Raw genomic sequence first — 22,153 nt, 5'->3', positions numbered from 1 at the left:
AGAGAGCAACTCTCAGAAGTCAGCTTTTCTCTCTCCTATCCATTCCTTCAGTGGGACCCTTTTTTATCCTACCATCAGTTTTCATAAAATAGGTAGGAACTAAGTACATTTGAGTTGTCTACCATCCTGTTAAGCTACTGATCGAGTTCAGCAATGTTTAAGAAGTTAATGGGAAGGTTGACTGAGAGACATACAGTAATTTGCTTAGGAAAAGGATAGCCAGTTTTCCTTAGGAAACCAGGCTAAAAATTATGTCAATGGAAATTGCAAGGCATCTGAGTCTGGTATTAGTCTCTCATGGTGGAGATAACTAAACAGTGCATTATTAAACACTTACTTATCAGGATAAACACTATCTTTAAATTCATGTATTTTCCTATATACAACTCCCTGCCCATATACAGTTTCTTCTGTAAATCTGCAAGGAAGACTGGACTGGCAAGTTCAGTAAGCCAAGCAATTAATCACAGCCCCTGGAACAGCCTTGTATACCCACATGAGTGCCGCACAGACATTTGAGGCTCACATTGTACAGGTATACCACATCGAGATTTAAAAATACATCCGTCCTCTGTGTGTGGTGGAGGCTAGTGTAGTCCATGTCAAGGACTGGGGGTGATCTGTATGCTTACAAAGCCAGAACTGGAAGCCTTACACAGCTGCAAAACAAATGCCCAGAGTTTATTACGGCACAAGATTCAGGTGATGTACATCAGGCAGAGAAGTGTGGTCAAGGACAGGCATTGGTCAGTCCTCAAAGCAGGACTTCTTTACCACTAGGACTTTGTTTATCCATGTAGCTTCAGCTCAAACTCTCGTTCCCTTTTTGGAAGTGGATTTGTTCCCTGCCTTTCAGAGCCACAGATCTGTTAGGACACCCATAGTCTATGTGAATTTCTCAACTTCGGTCTTTTGATGTGTCTGATATTTACAGGGACAGAATCGCTGGCTTTGCTTGTCATCAATAATACATCTATCCTGTGAAGAACAAAAAGACTGTGATATAAAAAAAAAAAAAAAAAAGACATAAGTCCATTTCTCTTTCAACTGCCTGAAAAAACACCTTCCTCTTGGACCTGTGTGGATATACACAAAGAGAGAGAGAGAATGCAGCCTTTGAGCAGTAACTGGTATAAATCTTTCTCCTCTGATCATTCCCCCTCTGACTCATAAATCTCAATCGACCAAGAAATGAGTGCATAGCTCTCACAAAGCATAACATGCACCTAGAAAGGAGGCACAATTAAAAGAAGAGAGACAAATGATATAGGAGCCATTTCCTTAATGAACAGAACACTTCTTATTCATCGTAATGAGTATCAATAAATAACAGGAATAAGCAACGGGTTTGAATAGAACATAGATGGATTTAAGTTTAATGCAAGTAAAGTGCCTTATAATAAGTCTGGATTAAGAACGATGTTGAGAGGGGTGTTTTTCAGAGACACTGCTTACATTTTAATGCTTAGTGAGACCTGGATGTGCTGTAGATGGGTATAAAAACCAATGAGAAAGTGTCTTTCATGTTTCCAGCCTTGTGCAGTCTTTTTTTTTTTTTTTTTTTTTAAACAAGTTAGGGCAAGTGAGACCCATCTCTCATTTTTGTGGTTGGTGTTTTTTAAAAAACAAGAAGAAAATCCAAATAAAAAAGGCAATAAACAAATACTGAGACCTGGGAGGGAGGGAGGGCTTTATTCTACCCCACGACTAGCCCTCAACTCCTGTTCTTCTGCAGTCATGATCACAGCACTCCTGCACAGCACCACCTCCCTCTCTGATTTTCAGACCTCGCATACTAGCTTAGGTAGCTACAGCTGAGCTTTGGCGCTGCCCAGAGAGTGTCAAAACATGAGAGGTGGTAAAGGAGGAGTCCTGCAGGTCCCTCTCCACCATGTGACTGGAGATAGGCTCTTGCTAGGACTCGGGCAAGGCAGAGGGAAGGAAGCCTCCTACCCCATATCCCCATTAATGCCACCTTGACCCACACAATTGAGGCTTGTGGGCTGACTCCCAGCACATGGTGCTGTGACTGAAGTTTTTGCATTTGGAGCACTGCAGTATCACCTTTATCCTGCAGAGCAAGTGGCCAGTAGCTGGCATGAGCAAGAGTTTACATCACCCATGACCAAACCAGAAATACAAGAAGATTAGCTGCCAGTGTGATTTAAGATTCCCAAAGCAGACCAGAAGCAGATAAAGAAAGCAAAGCAAACTGTCCTTGGGAAGATAAAGAAACTTTGCAGCTGAGATAGGAAAAGCAGCTATTAAGGTAAGCAGGGATGTTACTAGCCTCAAGCTAAAAGCTGGAAATATTTTGAAAGGTGACAGAAATCAAGAACCCATGCAAGCTTTGAGCTTAAAAACACTCTGACCTCGAAGGAACTGAATCTGCCTTTCTGGTTCCCAGGATGATATGTATCACTTCCTAGTTCACCATAGCTACACAGGTATCCAGTAAGGCTTGTCTGGTACAGGACGGAGGGTCTTTGCCTCATCTGCTGACTGTTCAGCTGCATGCTACCCTGACTTCTCACTTTGGAAACACTCCCACCCCAAGCCCCCACACACCAGATAGAGCCAGCTGGACTACTCCGTGATTCCAGACCAACTTTAGCTGTCACACAGGTGCTGGACCAGGGTGGGAGGTTGCACTGAATGTTTTGTCTGGAGATGCTCATCTGCTTCTTCCCTGGATGTCTCAGTCACCTTGTACCATGGCATCTCTCCTGCCACAAGATCCAGCACCACCACTAGGTCCCATAAGCACCACCACAGTCATATACCCCAGTAGAGTGTTCCAGGTCTCTGGACTCAAAATAATGCTCCATCTCTCCCATACATCAAAAACCAAAATGAGTCTGGGAGAAATCATGACATCTTGGACACATAATATTTTCAGCGGGAGCAGCACCACGCTGGTGATTTGGTTCACTCCAGGCGGCAGTCTGGAGACAAATGCAGCAGTTTCTCTTGTACCCTCCAACGTAAAGCGCTTCCACAAACTTCCAGGTGGTGTTTGGAGAACAGCACCCAAACCTGTCCCTTGTGTCTCTGCTCCCCCTGGTGGGTGCCAGCCCGGCATTATCAAAATGCCTGCTTGGGTAAGTGCTGCCAGGGAGCAGCACACAGAAGCTAAAGCAGGCTGTAAAGTTGTTACACAGTCTCCTTAAGAGCTCATTAATTACCACTGTTAATTCTTACCAATACTGATAGCACCACTGCTCATTACAGGGACCTAGCAGATCAAAAAGCAGATCTAGGAAGAGAGTTTGAGTTACAGACTTCAGTGTCAGCAACCACTGACATCTCCAGCCAACGTCCAGATCACGTAGCCCTGATGAGGCCATACACCCATAATCTAATATTCAAGGGCATCAATTCCCAGTGACTGCCAGTGATTGTACATGCATGGATGCTGACACATGCACAGCTATTAAAAATGACAGTGATTGCAGCTCCTGTAATTGTGACCTTACATATTTGTGCAAAGAAAGATAGTGGATGTATCAGTTTTGTTGCATAAAGTGTGGGCCAAGAAGCAAATGTCTGTCCAATTATATTTTTTTTCCTTGTCAAAAGGGGATAATCCGCCATTCTCCATATTCCACTGTATTTTCAAATGTAATTCAAATTGGGGCCTCTCCTGCCTTTACTATGCAAATAGATTAAATGCCAGGGAAAATGGATTTTTAATCTATATTTTAAGCACTGCAGTAGTATAACTAGACAAGACAAAATTACTTATACCTGCTCACTCGGTGCAATACTGCAAACAAGAAGATACTACAAACTCTTTCAATTCTCTCTAGAAATTTAGTATTCAACCTTGTTTAGACCAATCTGGTGCTTGTTCTAGGTATCTTCAGAAAAGAGATAGTAAAAAAATTGTGTAAGAAAATCAAGACAATCAGAACACTTTTTAATTATGGAGAGATCAGGTACTACACTTATTTGTGGTATAGAGAGGGGGTTGGTTTCATTTGTCTTTTGCTTTACATCTAAGGATAGATTATTACTCCAGGAAAAGTATCACTGAAATGATTGAAATAATCACATTCCTCCTTTTATGTTTAAATGTGTTTCAAGCTCATATCTAGATGTTGAACAAAATCAAATATAGATCTCTTCCTAATTTTCCAAGCTACAGAACAGTGAGTACTGCACAGTAGAAAACAAGATCTAATACAAGAGGTGGCAACTGGGATTTCATGCTGCTTATATGTATTCACATAAAAAGATATGGAATCACAAGGAAGTGTGACTCATTTGACACTGGAGAGACATTTTCTTTTTAACTATGCATGAAAGGGATTGCCATACACTGCTCTAACAGCAGTGAATCAGAAGTAGTAAGGGAGTCGCTGCATTTTACGGTTTGCAACAGTCACGTTTGAAAGCAAGGCCTGGTTCTTCTCTCTGTAAAATCAGTTCTTACAAGCCCGACATTGCCCCCCACACACCCTGAGATTCAGCCACCAGATTCCTAATTCAGACATGCTGGACTGGACCATTTCATTCCCCAAAAGGCAACAGGATAGCAAGATCTTCCACTAGTGTCTAGTAAACACAAAACAAGGAAAGCCCATACTTGGCAGGCAATCACTGGCACTCAGACACACCAGTGAAACTCTGTCAAGGAAGCACTTGAAGATCACTACCCACAGAAGAACCTAATGAATCAAACTTGCAACCCATCATACAAAAGATGCTACTGCCTCCTAAGCCCCAGTTTGCACCATAATATCAACAAGATCCCAAAATTAATAAAAACACCATAGTGTTTTTATTTTCTCATGTTTTTAGACAGTAATCGCAACGTACTCTCTTATCTTCCATTCGTCTTAAGAGCATAGCTCTTAAACACACATGGGTCTTCCTTTCTTTATAAAATTAGACAGTTACAATTTATTTTGTAACAACAATTTGTTTGGATTTCCATCTATAAAAGCCCTCCAAAATGCCACATTCTACAGTAATTTCTATACTGATGAAATACAAAGGTTCTGTAATGTTTATAAAGCCATTTAACCTGCATTAGCTTTTTTTGCTAAATTACATTTTCCAACTCATCAGTCCTTATTATGCTATATACAAGCTCACTTCTTCCAAGAGTCACCTCTACTCTCATAATCAAATCATGCCATTTGAAATGCTGTGACATTATTTTGTCATATAAAATGGTTGAAATTATCTTGACGATGGCAATGTAAGGATTGCTGCTACCCAGAATTTGTTATGAGAAGTGAAAGCTGAAAAAGAGTTAGATCTCTTGAAATTATAGACTTTAAATATCAGAGGCACAAAGTGTTTAAAAGCCACTAAATGCCACAGGTCATCATAAAAGGAGGATCCACGTTCTGGAACACTTGTCCTGAATCATTTCAATGAAAATATTAAAGAATGAAAATGTGCTATGGAATTACAGGATTTATTTATATAGACTGACATAAACTCACTTTATGGTAATAAGTTTTTAAATGTCAAGCAGTATAAACAAGATATCTGAAATTACTACCTAATATAATGACTTAAATAAGTACCTTCAAAATAATGAATATATGAAGACTGAAATAAGTTTGACAGACCAAGGTATAAGCAAAATCACTGTAGGCAGAGAAATTTGTCCAAAGCAAAAAACCATTTTATGCTTGCACACATGTGCATTTAATATAAAAGTAGACCATAGTTTTTCAACAACAATGAAAAAAAAAAAAAGCTTAAAACACACTTTGAAAAATCAATTCTGACACTCACTTCACTTTTGCTGGGCACACCAATATTCACATTTTGGTCAAAGATCCACTGCATGCACACGGCTTCTCTATTTTACCTCATTTTGAGAAAATTATTTTCAGAAACAATGCCTCCAAGAAACATTTGACAACTGTACATCCACATGATTAAATAAAAGTGGGGAAAACCCAACAATAGATAGATCACACACTTTACAACAGCAGCAATTGCTTGCTTGCAAGCCCCTGGCCAGAATCCTTCTCCTTGACAAAATAAATTAATGCTAGACAGTTCTCAAGACATTACATCAACAGAAAAAGGTTTAGCTCTCCCTTGCATCAATAAAGCACATCATCTGACCTAAAGTGCAAGTCTTGATCACTAAACCACTTCCCAATAAAACAATACCGACCTTCAAAGACATCCTCATATAATGAGCTTTGTTGACCATTTTGACTAGTTATAGAATTTGTATCTGTCTAGTCCATAATCTTTTAAGAAGGCTAATAAGGCTGAGAAGTGAAAGACGAGTCCAGTCAGTATTATTTATGGACCTCTTTTCACTCCTGTTCAGTACAAAGGTACGCAGCATTGCTGAATCCTTCAGTATCGATTCTCCCACCAAACCCACACTGCAGACTTAGTCTTAAAAAGATATCCTTTCAAGGATAAACAAAGTAAACGCATATCTGTCAGACCTGAAAGATGTTTTCACCAGCGCCTCAGGACTGTCCACTGGTGGTAGTTCATCTGCTAAGATTTCTTCAGGAGGTCTAGGGTCACTGATGATGGTTGGCTTTGGCCTTTCCTTGAGGTTGCCGGTCAGCCCGCCGATAATGGTGTTCCACAAGCAGTTTTGTGATTTAGACCCTGCAAAAACAGAGAGTGAGAAGGAAAATAAACTCATAGGTCTATCATCCAGTCTCTCGGAGGTCTGGAAAATGAAGATGGTCTGTTATCTTTTTACCTTTGCATCACCACAGTTTGGGATTAAGCCTGAAAACCTAAAATAAAGCTCAAAGAGGAAATAAGCACTAATGTTCAGGTCATTCCAAATCCAAGACTGCAATGCTTCCCATAAAAGATTCGATTACAGAACATGGAGTTTCCACATCTCGATAAAAACCATCCTCTCCACATTATACTTAGATTATAGCTTAGCATGTATTGATGTGGCTGTATTTTAAGCCAAAGAGCTAACCAAAAAACAAAGTACCAAATCAATACAATATTAAGCATTGACTTTCTTGGACTAAAGTTAATAGTGGTTAAATTATAGATTAAAGATATTGCTGAAGGACTAGTATCAGAAAACATACTTCTTTTCTGTTGAAACTTCAGCTTTTCTCAGTAGACTTTCAAATGCCAAAATATTTATATGGATGATCTTTTTACATTTATTTAGAAGTGTCACCAGGTGCCTCTTGCTTGTCATTCAGAGAACCCATCCTCATCTGTAAGTCTAGTTCCACTGACAAAGAACAATTAACATCCTTCAGTCAGATCTCCTCCCTGCCTCTGGAGAAGAGAATACGTGATTTACATTTCATAAAGTTTAAGTACGTGTTTCATATTTTCAAAAATTTCCAAATGGCTTCTGAATAAATTAGGCATTTCTGAAAATCCCAGTGATACTCCTATACTGAATACCTGTGTCACGTTCTAACTTTCAATTATTATAGAATATACATGAGTGAGTTAGCAGATCCCAAGAAGAGCAGTTAAGTACTGAAATACTAATTATTTCAGTTAAGAGACTTCCCACAACAGAGGTGCAGCAAGCATCAATCTTACTGGATTCCAAAGTAATAAGATGTACCACCTCTGCTGGTAGTCATTCTCCATGGGCTTTTTATCAATATGCAAAATGAAAACAAATATATTCTGACAAATGGGATATTTCTAAAGTCAGGAACTGATTTTTGTAAGAGACTGTATAGGTATTTTCGAATGTTTTCCTGGCATTCAGACTTAATTGTCCAGCAGAGACAATTAAGAAACAAATAGTGGACCTCACACACATAGATTAAGGTTGACTTTTTGTTGCAGTACGCACTAAGTACATAAGAGGAAACCAAATAGAAGAGCTGTTATCTCATGTCTCCTGGGAATATATCATGAGAAGCTACCCTGTCAGAAACAGCAATATCTGCCGCTACAGACAGGTGATGGCAGCCTTATTTTGTTGGTTTTATTCAGTGTCTTGTTTTCACACTGCCTAAATGGTGCAAAGACAGATCTGCAAGAATCCTCTACTATCTTCCCCATTCCAAAGTAATTTTCCAAGTATTTCCCAGCTAATTAGGAAAGCTTCATACTTGCAGGCTTCTCTGCTCTTAACTGTCAGCAGCTATTTAATGTGCAAGGGCCATATTTACCCAGATTTAGAGGTAGCCTTGTCATCCTGTGCTGAGTTCTGTGCTACAATAGCTAGAAAAATTACTCCTCACACCAGGTGGTCCAAACTAATGTCTACACAACAGATGCAGAAATAAATGCAACATCCATACATCTTTATCATTCAAGGACTTGCAATGTTATGCTAATACCACTGTTTCCGTTCTTTAGACTGCCATGCAAATTTCCAAAAATGTCTTAATTTTACTTGAATAAGTAAGGATTTGTTTTCCCATTCTGTAAGGGGTAATATAAAGGATGTAAGAGTTTTAAATTATCTGACCATACCGACCACCTGTGATAGAGCCAAAAATATTGTGACTCCCTGTGGTACATTGAGAGGACAATTTCTTTTGCAAAAGTATGGCATACTCAGCACAGCTGGAACCAGAAGTTTAAATCTCTGTTAAGATACAATAAACAAAGAAAAATAAGTTGCCATCCAGCCACACATGCTGCACACTAAGGAGAGCAGGACATCAACACTTGCAGAAAAAGCTGCTGTGCACTATTAATATCATATTTTGTGGAATAGAATAAAATCATTAAGGTTGGAAAAGACCTTTAAGATCATCCAGTCAAACTGTCAACCCAACACCACCATGGCTACTAAACCATGTCCCAAAGTGCCACATCTACATGTTTTTTTAACACCTCCAGGGATGGTAATTCCACAACCTCTCCGGGCAGCCTATTCCAATGCTTGACCACCCTTTCTGTGAAGAAATTTTTCCTAATATCCAATCCAAACCTTTCCTAACACAACTTGAGACCATTTCCTCTCGTCCTATTGCTAACTACTTGGGAGAAGAGACCAACACCCACCCTGCTACAACCTTTCAGGTAGCTGTAGAGAGCAATAAGGTCTCCCCTCAGCTTCCTCTTCTCCACACTAAACAACCCCAGTTCCCTCAGCCGCTCCTCATAAGGCCTGTGCTCCAGACCCTTCACCAGCCTTGTTGCCCTTCTCTGGACATGCTCCAGCACCTCAATGTCTTTCTTGTATTGAGGGGCCCAAAACTGGACACAGTATTCCAGGTGCGGCCTCACCAGTGCCGAGTACAGTGGGACAATCACCTCCCTGCTCCTGCTGGCCACACTATTCCTGATACAAGCCAGGATGCTGTTGGCCTTCTTGGCCACCTGGGCACACTGCTGGCTCATGTTCAGCCGGCTGTCAACCAACACCCCCAGGTCCTTTTTGGCCAGGCAGCTTTCCAGCTGCTCTTCCCCAAGCCTGTAACGTTGCATGGGGTTGTTGTGACTGAAGTGTAGGACCCAGCATTCGGCCTTGTTAAACCTCATAGAACTGACCTTGGCCCATCAATTTAGCCTGTCCAGATCCCTCTGCAGGGCCTTCCTGCCCTTGAGCAGATTGACACTCCTGCTCAATTTGGTGTCATCTGCAAACTTACTGAGGGTGCACTCAATCCTTTCATCCAGATTGTTGATAAAGATATTAAACAAGACTGGCCCCAAAACAGAGCCCTGGGGAACACCGCTCATGATTGGTCGCCAGTTGGATTTAACTCCATTCACCACAACTCTCTGGGCTCGGCTACCCAGCCAGTTTTTTACCTAGCAAAGAGTACACCTGCCTAAACCATGAGCTGCCAGCTTCTCTAGGAGAATGCTGTGGAAAACAGTGTCAAAGGTTTTACTAAAGCCCATGTAGATGACACCCACAACCTTTCCATCATCCACTTGGCAGGTCACGTGGTCCTAGGAGATCAGGTTAGTCAAGCAAGACCTGCCTTTCAAGAACCCATGCTGGCTGGGCCTGATCCCCTGGTTGACCTGCACATGCCTATCGAGCATACTCAAGGTGAACCGCTCCATAAACTTCCCCAGTACCGAGGTCAGGCTGACAGGCCTGTAGTTCCCTGGGTCCTCCCTCTGGCCCTTCTTGTAGATGGGCGTCACATTGGCAAGCCTCCAGTCATCAGGGACCTCCCCTGTTAACCAGGGCTGCTGATAAACGATGGAGAGTGGCTTGGCAGCCTCCTCTGCCAGCTCCCTCAGTACTCTTGGGTGGATCCCATCCAGCCCCATAGACTTGTGAGTGTCCAGGTGGCGTGGCAGGCCATTAACTGCTTCCCCCTGGATTATGGGGGCTCCATTCTGCTCCCCATCGCTGTCTTCCAGCTCAGGGGGCTGAATACCCTGGGCATGACCGGTCTGGCTATTAAAGACAGAGGCAAAGAAGGCGTTAAGTACCTCAGCCTTTTCCTCATCCTTGGTGGCAATGTTCCCCCCCACATCCAACAAAGGATGGAGATTCTCCTTCACTCTCTTTTTGTTGTTAATGTATTTATAAAAACATTTTTATTATCTCTTATAACAGTGGCCAGATTGAGTTCTAGCTGGGCTTTTGCCTTTCTAATTTTTTCTGTGCATGACCTAACAAGATCCCTGTACTCTTCTTGAGTTAGAAAAGAGGCTCTCTGAAGCCACTTTTATAATTTTGAGGTTTTCCCCCTGCAATTACTCCAAGGAATCTGCTGAATTTCCCAAACCACCATTTTCTCCCTATTTCCTCAGCTCTACCCTTTCTTTTATTCCACAAGCCCTCCAGCTTGTCAGGAGCAGGACAACTCCATGGTCCAGGAAAAGGACATATTAGCCTTTCTCTGCACTTACAGGTAGCTTGTTGGTTATGCTACCAATGAAAGCCAACGGTGACAGGTTAACTAACTGTCACTGAAAACCATATAATCACTCAAATCAAACCATTTTTTTTTCTTTCTCTCCTTTTCTTTAAACAAAAACAGTGAAAAAAAAAACCCCAAGTACTTGTTTCAGTATATTTTTTTTCCCCCCTTCTGTTCTCTGCACATACACTTATACCTTTTCCTCCAGTGTGGATACCCATCCCATGCAGCTTTCCCCTATGATTAGATCTAGGCTGCAGACCCAGATCTACTTGGCTCTTCTGAAGATCAATATTGGCAAATCAGCCACCTGATGTGAAGTAACCACCTTCACTACAGCAATTAAATGTCCACCTGTCCTAATCAGTGTCCAGCCTGCCCACAGCTTTACTCAGGTGAAGGGCATTTGGCAAATTATTTTTTTATTTAACAGACCTGCCTGAACAGACACCAGCCAGGAGCTTCCAGCTGCCTGAAATGCTGGAAGCCTGATGAACTGAAATTCCCACAGCCACAACTGTTCAAAGACTGATGGCACAGTGGTACTTGTAGCAAGATGGCATAGTGAGATACCAGGCATATTAACTGCTGCTAAAGGAAGTAGTAACTTCTTAAATTCAAAGTCTCCTAAATTGACTGGAATTTGACATTTAAGAGTACAGGAGATTGGGTAGCCCTAGCATTGGAATGAGTAACACTTAATTTTAATTTCAAATCCTTGTGAATAAGTGTAAACATTTGCAAAATGCTTCTCCCTCATTTTATTGTACCCTGTCAAAGATGATTAGAGCTGAGCTAGAGGCAAAAGCAAACTAGATTTAGATGTTATAATATAAAAAGTAGAACTCTGCTTAAAGAATCTGTGGGTGGGTGTTCAAATACTTTAATATAGCCTGAAAATATTGTTACACTGCAAGTCTAGCTACCTGGATCACCAATAACCACACAACTATCATTCCCATTGCCTCACTTAACAACACCAGCAGCCTTTCCCTCTTCTTTGTTCCTGAACTAAAGGGGAAACAGCTACATACTCCAGAGAGCTGCGGACAACAGTCAAGATGGACAAGGCTCATCTGGGTTTCTGTAGGTCACCTCGTGTTTGGTTTTGTGCACAGAAAGTTAGATCAGGTAAATAAGGTCAGCCAAAATGGGTATGGTTTGTTAAATGTTCAATGACAGCTCAACTGTGATCCCAGTGAAATCTCTGAAGGTTTTACTGTTGACCTCAAATGGGCAGCTGTTAATAGACATCCTGTTCTCTGTTGTGAAGTCAGTAATAGACTTTGAATTCATCATTCAAGTGAATGTGAAAGGCACAGTCCAGGAAGATACCCAGTCTCTGGTTTATGACTCAGACACAAGGATAACAATGATAATCCTCTATGACTTCAGTTATTGCTTGAATCCTTGTCCTCAAATGCTGCAGCTTTTTCTGCCATTCAGTCAGGATGTTTTTGAATGTTTGATCTGCACTCCACTGTTTGTTCAATGAAACATGGTATGGCAGAATAGGTTATAGTACTCTCAGCATAAATTTGTGCATCACCCATTTAACTCATGTTAGCACAGCACATGCCTCAGACATTGCCCCCCTTTCCGTAACACAGTTCCCATTCTAATTTTCCTTCCCAGTCCCATAGACTTGTGACCTTACACTGCTCATGGCCACACAGTCATCATTAATGATACCCTACGAGAAGCTAGCTGGATCATTAAATCCTCAGCCTGACTCCCAGATCACTAAATTTAACTCCTAACAGTGAAGGTCTGATTTACACTTTGAATTATCTCCCTTTGTCCCTGTATTATACCTCTGTGACTATTTCTCAACCAGACTTATCTAAGTGTTCCTCTCTGCATTGCATTTCTGTTAGTGTCAAATAGCCTATGGCCTTGATCTCACCTCCACACTTAATCCCATGCAGCACCAGATCATACAGTGAGGCCTTATAAGGGGGTACCCTGTGCTTTCATTCAGCTGATAGCCATCCACTGGTCTGTTCTCTTCCATGTAAAGCCACTCACCCCTAACTCTGCAAATAAGGCTTGGCTGCCTGGTTGAGAGACAAGATTAAAGCAACAGAACCTGCTTCTCAGACCCACACCCTATACACATTACCAAAAATCAAGTTCTTGTGAATGTCAGAATCAGAACTGAAATGCCAGCTCCATTCCAAATGTCATGACATTATGCTTTACCTACTTGTCGGGCAATATTGCAGCATGAAGTCCTCATAACCCAAATATCCAGGAATAAACAGTAGTTGGGCTGCATCTTCCAACTCTGTACTTAGTATTCAGGAACCATAATGGACAAAAAGCAGAGTGATAAAGAACTTGAAAATATTTTCATTTACATTTACATTTCTCTCCTTCGTAACTTCCTTTACCACATGCATTTTCAGGGTTGAACCAGCCAGGACTGATTAACAGAACCCTTTTTTAAGCTTTACTGTCTACAGTGTGAAGGAAATGCCAGTACAATGTTCTCTCAGTCCTGTTCAATCTGGTCCATCATCTTCTAAGCCACTACACGCAACAGATTTCATAGCCACAGCAGTTCCTTCTACATTATGCACCTTAGCTACCTATGTGAGGTATGGCATGCTCAGAGTGCCATCCTGTGACTGTGTGAAATACTGCACCATAGATGTAAATTCTTTTGATGTTTTGATCTGCACCACCCATGATGATGGCAAATGCCCCCTTTTAATGATGAGAGGGTGATTTTTCCCTGCAAAGTGATCACAAATCATCATGAAACTGCATGCATTATGAACAGGATTTCCTATCTTCCTCCTCATTCCTACATACTTTGTCACATATGTTTTTAATAATTCATATGGTCAAAGTCATGGTCAGTTGGTGCTACATTACTAGATGCATCCCTTTGTTCTGTTCAAACTTGGGTCACTTATTTCAAATCCCAAGCCATACCTTTACTTCCTAACCTTGCTGTGTGAAGCAAAAGGTGATGGAGGAGCTATCAATAAGATTTAATTACATTTTTCGTACGCTATTTTTAAGGCTTAACCCAAATCTCTTTGTAGTCTCTGTAGTCAACTTCAGCTGGCTTTGTGACACTTATATTGTTATAACCTTTTATGCTTGAAACAATAGTAAGGCCACAAAGCCTTCCATTCTTTTAAAATTGAATCAATTCTGTTCAACGAGACTGAATTTCTGTGAGTGACTTTTCCAGCTAAGTACTATGGTTCCTCAGTTTAGTACTTTAAATGAACTGCAATAACAGGGTGGACATAATATGAGATTAAAAGGCTTACTAAATGTGTTTATTTCTACAGTAGTGTCCTGGTTTTGGCTGGGATAGAGTTAATTTTCTTCCTAGTAGCTGGCATAGGGCTGTGTTTTAAATTTAGTATGAGAAGAATGCTGATAACACACTGATGCTAGGTACTGCTTATGCTACTCAAGGACTTTTCAGCTTCCCATGCTCTGCCAGGTGCAGAAGAAACTGGGAGGGGGCACAGCCAGAATGGTTGATCCAAACTGACCAAAGGGCTATTCCATACCATATGACATCATGCTCAGTATATAAGCTGCGGGGAGTTGGCCGGGGGCAGTGATCACTGCTCAGAAACTCTCTGGGTATTGGTCAGCAGGTGGTGAGCAATTGCATTGTGCATCACTTGCTCTGTATATTATTATTACTATTATTATTATATTGTTATTATTACTACTACTATTGTACTTTATTTTATTTCCATTATTAAACTGTTCTTATCTCAACCCAGGAGTTTTTCTCACTCTTACTCTTCCGATTCTCTTCCCCATCCCACCGGGGCAGGGGGAATGAGTGAGTGGCTGCATGGTGCTTAATTGCTGGCTGGGGTTAAACCACAACAAGTAGATATAGATATCAACCAGTTAAAATAAAAAAGGCTACTTACGGGCAAATCGTGAAAGTGGTCGTGCATTTTTGTCACCTGTCTCATTTGCAACTGAAAGGAGAAAACAGAGAAATAAAAAGCATTCAAATTTAAACGTTACATTAAAATTAATGATAATAGCAATTCTCATGCATATAAGGGAGAGAAGACGGTTCACAGAAACAGCAGTTGGTTATATACACATAGATATATAATACTTTTTTACAAAATACTTTTTTTACAAATTTGTGCCGGTTTTGGCTGGGAATAGAGTTCATTTTCTTCATGGTAGCTAGTATGGGGCTATGTTTTGGATTTGTGCTGAAAACAGTGTTGATAACAAAGGGATGTTTTCGTTATTGTCGAGCAGTGCTTACACAGCTTCCAGGCCTTTGCTGCTTCTCACACCGCCCCACCAGCGAGTAGGCTGGGGGGTGCACAAGAAGTTAGGAGGCAACACAGCAGGGACAGCTGACCCCAGCTGATCAACTGACTCTTCTGATTCTTTTCCCCATCCTACTTGGGGGGAGTGAGCGAGCGGCTGTGTAGCGCTTAGTTGCCGGCCAGGGTTAAACCACGACAAAACTCTGTTTTATATTGGACATTTTTCCAAGTCCTAAACAAAATGTCATTTTCCCCGTTTGCATTAATGAGTATGGTAAGAAAAAAGTAAGATTATTCCACCTGTATAAGGAAATGCATTAGCAATTTTGGAAGCCCAGAGGATCATTTAATAGCAAATTAAATTAAATTTAAGGATCTGTGCAAAGGAATCTGCTGACATTTGGAACTGCATATAGATAGGATAAAAACAACCCCATACAAATCCTACTTTTTTCTGCCTCAGATTCATACTGGCATAGCTCTCAACATTTCTGTGGCCCAGCTGGTAGGAAGTTAGTCAAGAGCATAAATGACTCTTTGGGGTTCTCACAATATTAAACTACAGTTGAAAAAAGAGGAGAGTTGTTGAGAGGAATTATCACCCATTACTTTTTTTTTTTTTTTGGTACCTAGAATAATCATGAGGAACAGCACTAATGGGCACACAGAAACCTTGTCAATTCTTTGCTTTCTTTAAAAATGTTGTTTTCTAGAGACAAGACCAACCAAGCTAAGAAACCCCACAAAAGGATGCAAAATATGACCAGAACTGAGACTCACAGGTTCCTAGCCAGATGTCAACTAAACTGGAATGGATTTTTTGAAGCCAGAAAAGACTTTTGGTGAAATTTAATTCTTCTGACGTGTTTAAGGTTGTCAGTTTAAGTTTGGTTTTATCTAAGACCCATATCCAGTATCACCCCAGCTTTCCCTACTTGCTCTCCAATCTTTACCAGTTGATTAAGGTGGCGCCAGCACTCATTGTAGTGAACAGAAGGACTCTTTTAACAAATCACTGCCTCATTTTGCTCCCATTAGCCAGTAGATGGTGCCCTTAAAACACTGGTGCCTCTCTATCAGCCTGGGGAACCGGCCAGGCTAACAGGAGCGGGGGGGCCTGAGGTCTGCCAGGTCCTACAAGACACCCTTCCTTAGCTTGAGTCCATCACAGGTAGCCGCAGCACAAACCCCAACCAAATAAGCCCTCCCGAGACATTGCGTGCAGAGACACTGGAGTGACTGCACAGAGTTAGGCAGGTCCAGAGCAGTTCGTAGTTTCAGAGTCAAATCTGGCTCTGCTTGAGGTGATGGCATGGTGAAGGAGAGGCAGCAGCATCCTCCATGGGGCAGAGATCAAAACAGTTGGACCCAGTGAGATCAAAAACCGTGCCAGAAAACACTGCTATAGCCAGTATGCAAAGGTCAAGCAACCAGGCTTTGTCTTTAACTCAGTGACGATGGCTTGCACCAGGAAGGCTGAGAGATCGCCTGCCAGACTGGTCCCTTCTCGGGTCCTAGGTATCTCTCCATCTCGCAGCAAAGCCCGTGCAAATTCATAACATGCACTGATGTCTAAGTTGGAACATCAAGAGAACTATTAGGTCAATGAGGAAAGAGCCTGCTGAGGGCCTTTTAACTGCACTGTTATCTGCTTTAGAGTATTTCCCCCACTGGTGGCAGATGGCACTCCCTGGTCACCAGGGGCTTCAGGTGCACACAAGGTCTCTTGTGCCACCCTCCAGCTGGCTGTTGCAACAAGAGTTTCAGAGCACTCCACGCAGCACCTGTGTTTCGGCAGCTCAGCTCCCAGACTCACAGCATCCAACACAACAGGTGTCGTTAACCCCCTCAAAAATAAGCATTTTCCAATTCCAGGCTGCATCGGTTTGTTTTCAGTTGTCAGTGTTTCCAAACATCAGACGGTGTCATACATAGAGTAATGCCCTTCCATCTGGCATAGAGCCATGTGGAGCAAAGGTACAGGTAGAACAGCAAAGCAATGAGCAGGACAGAAAGCACTGTGGATGCTGAACCTGCATTACTAGCAAGATTCCTGGTACAAGGGAGCTGGGAATTGTCTGGGACCAATAAGGTGTGTGTGCAGGTGAGACCTCAGGTTTGTTTAGCCCTGCAATCAAAAGGGGAAGGCTTCAGAGGCAAAGAGCATTTCTGCATTTGGTCTGTGCGAAAATCGTCTAAGATCTTACTTGATGCAGTTTGTCCTTGATGCAGTTTTTACTGTGGAAATTCTGCATCTATAGCCTACGATTGTCTTACAGGAGTCTTTGGAGACATGAAGAACTAACAGACCTATGTATGTGATACATGTAAATGAGAAAAGACTTTTTCTCCAGATGGCCTGAAATCTTCTTCACCCTATGTTTATTCAAGTTTATTAATAGTAATAAGCTTTTGGGAGAAAGCAGGCATGAATTAATGAAGCTGGAGAAAGAAGCTGAATCTTTGAGAGACCAAGTCACAACCCACAGCAAGGATCATTTCTGGTATTTCCAAACATTTTCTGTGCTGCTGTCTCTTCAGATATGCTTATTCTCCAGCCACACTACCCTTGTATGCAGAAGTCTAGGCTGATTTTCATCTCTGATTAGATGACACTATAAGCATGAAAACTGCAGATACTTACTTCATTCTCCTAAGTGGCTGGCACCTTCTTCAGTTTCCATCCCACCATTTTTGATTTTTTTTTATACTAAACCATGCACATTTGAAGTTATTTTCCATTCTAACCTAGAAGCAAATAAATCTTGATGAAAGGTATAGCAACGTGCAGAGAGCTTGTAAGTAACATCTGTTCCTTCAGAAAGACAGCTGTGACAGGCAGGAGACATCGTCCTGTAATCACCCCGTTAGAGCAAAACATTCACATGCTGTCTGCGCTCTCTTGTCAAGTACACAACAAAATACCAGACCTAACCAAATTTCTTCCATTTCAAAAGTATTAGGTTGTATCATAACTGCCTAGAAATCTCAAGAGCCTCTCACTGCAATTATAAAAATATCTTCAGAGGCATGATCGGTTCTTTGATTAACGTGGATCACTCATACACAAGTTCACTGCGTGCCCACTTCATGGGCAGGCTTCATTCTTTAACGTCTGCCCTGTTAAACTATTCCCTACAGCTTACCACCTTTTTCTACAGAAGGTATCAATTTCACCAGTACGCCCCCTCAGCCAATTTAGCTTTCAAAGATCCTTTGTCAAACTTGTAGTACAATGCAAAGAAAAACACACCACTTCATAGTATTGACTCATCAAGACTGACAGACAAGAGCGCATCATCTGTATTTTGCCATTAAGCAGCTGAGAGGCTGAAAAAGGAAAGTCAGGTATTTTTTACCCACCAGTAAACACATTCTTTCAAGTACACATCTTTTTTTAATCAGTCAAAGGGCAGATGAGCTTAACTATATATTTCACGCTGCTAGTAAATCTGTCAGTGTTAGGAAAAGGAAAAGTAGATTAGATAACAGTGAGAATAGAGATATGTAGATAAATTTGCATTGAACACACAATCTGAATAAACACTTCTCCAGGATTTTTCTTTTTCTTTTCTTTTCCCCTTCAATGCCACATATTTTGAACAGCATGCCTGTAAAAAAAAATCTTTGGATTGCCCTAACGTATCATCTCCTGGTAATCTTTTCCTTTAAAACTCAGGAGAATAAAAGACAGTACTGCGACTGCCGAGACAACTGTGTCTGTCTATTTTTTACAGGCAAATCAAAGTAAAATCATCTCTGGAAACTCCAGCGGTTTCTGCTCTCAAAGACTATAATGCCATTAGACGTTTCATAAACTTATCAAGCTCCATCTTAAAAGTAGCTTGTTTTATATGCTTACCCATCTTATATTATGAGACTTTGCCAGAACCTGACTGCAGTGTCAGTTATGACCTACCATTTAATTTGTGTCAATTTATATCAATTTGCTCTTGCAGCAGCAATCTCCTTAAGCTGAAGTATTTCTTTTTTCTGGTGCTTAATGCTCTTCTGACTTGGGCACAGAAAGACTAAATTCCCCATTCCACCATCATTTTTTGGACTAAACACACCATGATCATCTAGTTTTGCCTTACAGAATAGGTATCTTCATATCCCCTCCCTGTCTTTATCGAACATCTTCAGTGTCAATTCATTTTCTCACAGGTACCATACGCAAACATTAAGAGGCCTTATTCTTGCCTGGTCACACATTAGTTGTGTGCTGTGATACCCTCCTCATACAATTAACAGACTCTCAGATCACAGCAGAAATTTTTGTTATTAAGTCCTCATCTGCATGATCTTTCACTCCATACAACTTAATTTCAGCCCTTGTTGTTAGCCTCATCCTCTAGGTCACATAGATCTTCCTGTGAGATATTCAGATCCTCCCCTGTACTGGCAACTCTTTGTGTCGTCAGCAGCAATTATCAGCACTTTCCTTTTTTCTGTGTCACAGTCATTAACAAAAATCCTACATGAGATCAATCCCACACAGGGATCTGAAGCACAATAGTACCAAAGGAAGGCTTTCCTGGTGGCTTTCTGACCCATTTAGAAGCTAAGGTTTCTCTTAAGAAAACCTATTCTTGGCGAATTTTGAGTCCAACAACGGAGATCAGAAAAGTCTCAGACTCTGCAAATAATGCCTCATAACAAGGCAAGTTCTGCTTCTGAGAGTTTTTATCCAGCACTACGTAAATTGCAAGCACAGGAACCGTGCAGCCAGTGCACTCATTACCGAGCCAGAGATTATTCAGGCCCCTCCAGAGTCAGTCACCCAAAGAGTTTTCTAGAGTGTTGAATTGCAGTACCACGCAGGAAACGCCAGCAACTTAATACGATCTGAAATGCTCGTGCTGTAAACATCAACAGTACAGGCAATATAAACACACACTACAAAACAAATCGGTAGGGTCACAAAGTTACACGAATAATGCAGCAACCTTTTGCTGATAAAAAAAATATTGGATGGCCTGCCTGTATCTCTGGACTCAAGATTCTAATTAGTTACTACAATTAAGTAATAAATCAACTACACGCATGGAAAAGGCACAATATGTGTCTCTTGGATATAATCTGAAGATCACAAAACACATTCGAAACAAGAGCTATGTTTCAAAATACTTCTGGAAAGCAGGAAATGGCAATCTTCACTTACAAGTAATAACCAAGAGGCATACGCCACCAGGCATTTCCTGAAATAACTCCTAATGGATTTTTGTTGCTGCTGTTTGCCTGGCAACAACACTGTACACCAAACATTGTCCTTCTTCATTAACTGGGAGAGGAACGCCATACACAACTGATGATTCATTTTCCTTATGAAAGGATCCTTACACTGTAGGTTATTTTCATCTCTGATGGGAAAGCTGCTTCTGCAGTGGAAAACACTTTGTTCCCTCAGACAACTGAAGACAGTTGCTGCCTCACTCTGAAGGGACTCTGACTCCATGCACAGATTTCAGAGCTTCTGTGTCTTATTGCCAGCCACAGAAATGCTTTCAGAAGGGCAAGGTGTACCCAGGGGAACTGTAACAGAGAAATAGGTGCAAAATATCTGTGTGAAAAGAAGCAAAACAATTCAACACTCTACTGAACATCAGCCAAATTTTATTTAGAGGCAGATACACACAGAACTTGCAAACTCTGGCCCTATTGGCACCTAAAGACTGGAGGGGCCCTGATGTTGGGTTCTGGAGATGAAGGAAACTAAGAGCAAACACCAGCAACTGCCTGGACAAAAACCACCTTCCTTGCACCAGGGCTTATGTTAAACATTTTCCTAACCTCAAAACCAAGACAGAATCTTGTGTGGTCTGTTCAAACTATTAACATATGTTCTGTCGACTGAATATCCCCAGCTCTCCAAGTTCACTGAACAAATGGCTCTGGTCACACAAGCTCCAGGCTGCTCTCATTCCCAACCTCTACCATGCCAGACATCAGAGTACAGAGAGCACAGCCACTTTGCCTCACTGGCCATACAGACATACATATGCCCCTGGCACACCCAGTCACCAACAGTGTGTGATGGACCCATAAAGGCTTGCTAAGAGCCTGAAAATGGCTACCAGAAAAGTTGTGAACCAGAATACGATAGAAGAGGAACTATATACACATGTAAGACTTTTCCACCGCAAGCTGTTTTTTAATTATATTTCCCCTGTACAAAGACCCAGGCACATTCCTGCATAGCTGAGAGGCCACTCTCCCCATCTAGAAACAAAGATGCAGAACAAAAATTGAGTGTTTGTGCCATTTCCTGTATTACTCCATAAGCAACTGCTGTCATAGGATGCCCAGATACCCCAGTCTGACTAGAGCAGATTGGAATATGGAGGAAATCCAAGCGAAAATCTGCAATAGCTTCTTACTTCAGTACTTTTCTTGAGACACCAGTATCTTTTTCTCTCCACTCTCTGTTCTTTTTGAGCCTGGAAAAGTTATCTCTTCCCAGCAGAAGAATGGGAAACATCTGGCCCTGGCCTTGATCATCTAATCGAAGAGGCACAGCCCCCATCGTAAAGCTCTAAAAAATAAGCTGATCACCCTGTACTTCTGGCCACCACCTGAGGCAGACCACTGGACTGTACATGCCTTAGTCTGGCTCAGTTCAGCAGCTCTTGTGTTTTTTAAATACTGGCTTGTCACTCAGGTATAGCCCTTATATATAGTCACCCATTGTGATGTGGTTACACATCAAGTCATACCACTCTAAAACTAGCTCACTTATGCAGCTGGACCCTAAAAGCATAACAGTCCTCATTTCAAGTCCTTTGCAAGTCAGCAGAAATGATCTATTTTCCTCATGGACACCGTCTCAAGTCCTGAGGAAGCAGCATACACTTTACTGAACCAAGCTCACAACTTGAGGCGTTGACTTCAAACACTGATCAAGTAACAGAACAGAGACAGCTGCCTGTACACCCCTGTGACACCGCCAAGTCACTATCCGTTTCATAGCTCTAGATAATAGGATGATGTCTAAACAAAAGGACAAATTTCAAGTGACTCACAGTAGAGCTATTTAATTAAAGGTTCAAAGCTGCATCAGGGGACATTCAGACTTGACATGAGGAAATACTTCTT

General features: G+C 41.5%; 1 protein-coding gene across 2 annotated transcripts in view; it reads right to left on the bottom strand.

Moving 5' to 3' along the window:
- The window catches only part of PDE1C (phosphodiesterase 1C), a 339,787-nt gene that overhangs the window by 280,607 nt on the left and 37,027 nt on the right, over window positions 1–22,153 (bottom strand). For both annotated transcript variants that reach the window (XM_075704881.1, XM_075704880.1), the window contains exons 2-3: window positions 14,696–14,746; window positions 6,432–6,603 (exon numbers count right to left, since the gene is read on the bottom strand). In XM_075704881.1, the coding sequence (XP_075560996.1) occupies window positions 6,432–6,603; window positions 14,696–14,746 (223 nt within the window). The remainder of the gene's footprint in view (window positions 1–6,431; window positions 6,604–14,695; window positions 14,747–22,153) is intronic.

This window comes from Pelecanus crispus, chromosome 2 (assembly GCF_030463565.1).
Source record: "Pelecanus crispus isolate bPelCri1 chromosome 2, bPelCri1.pri, whole genome shotgun sequence".
Classification (NCBI taxonomy): domain Eukaryota; kingdom Metazoa; phylum Chordata; class Aves; order Pelecaniformes; family Pelecanidae; genus Pelecanus; species Pelecanus crispus.
Note: the sequence above shows the minus strand (reverse complement) of the source record. Positions and strands in the feature narration are given on the sequence as shown.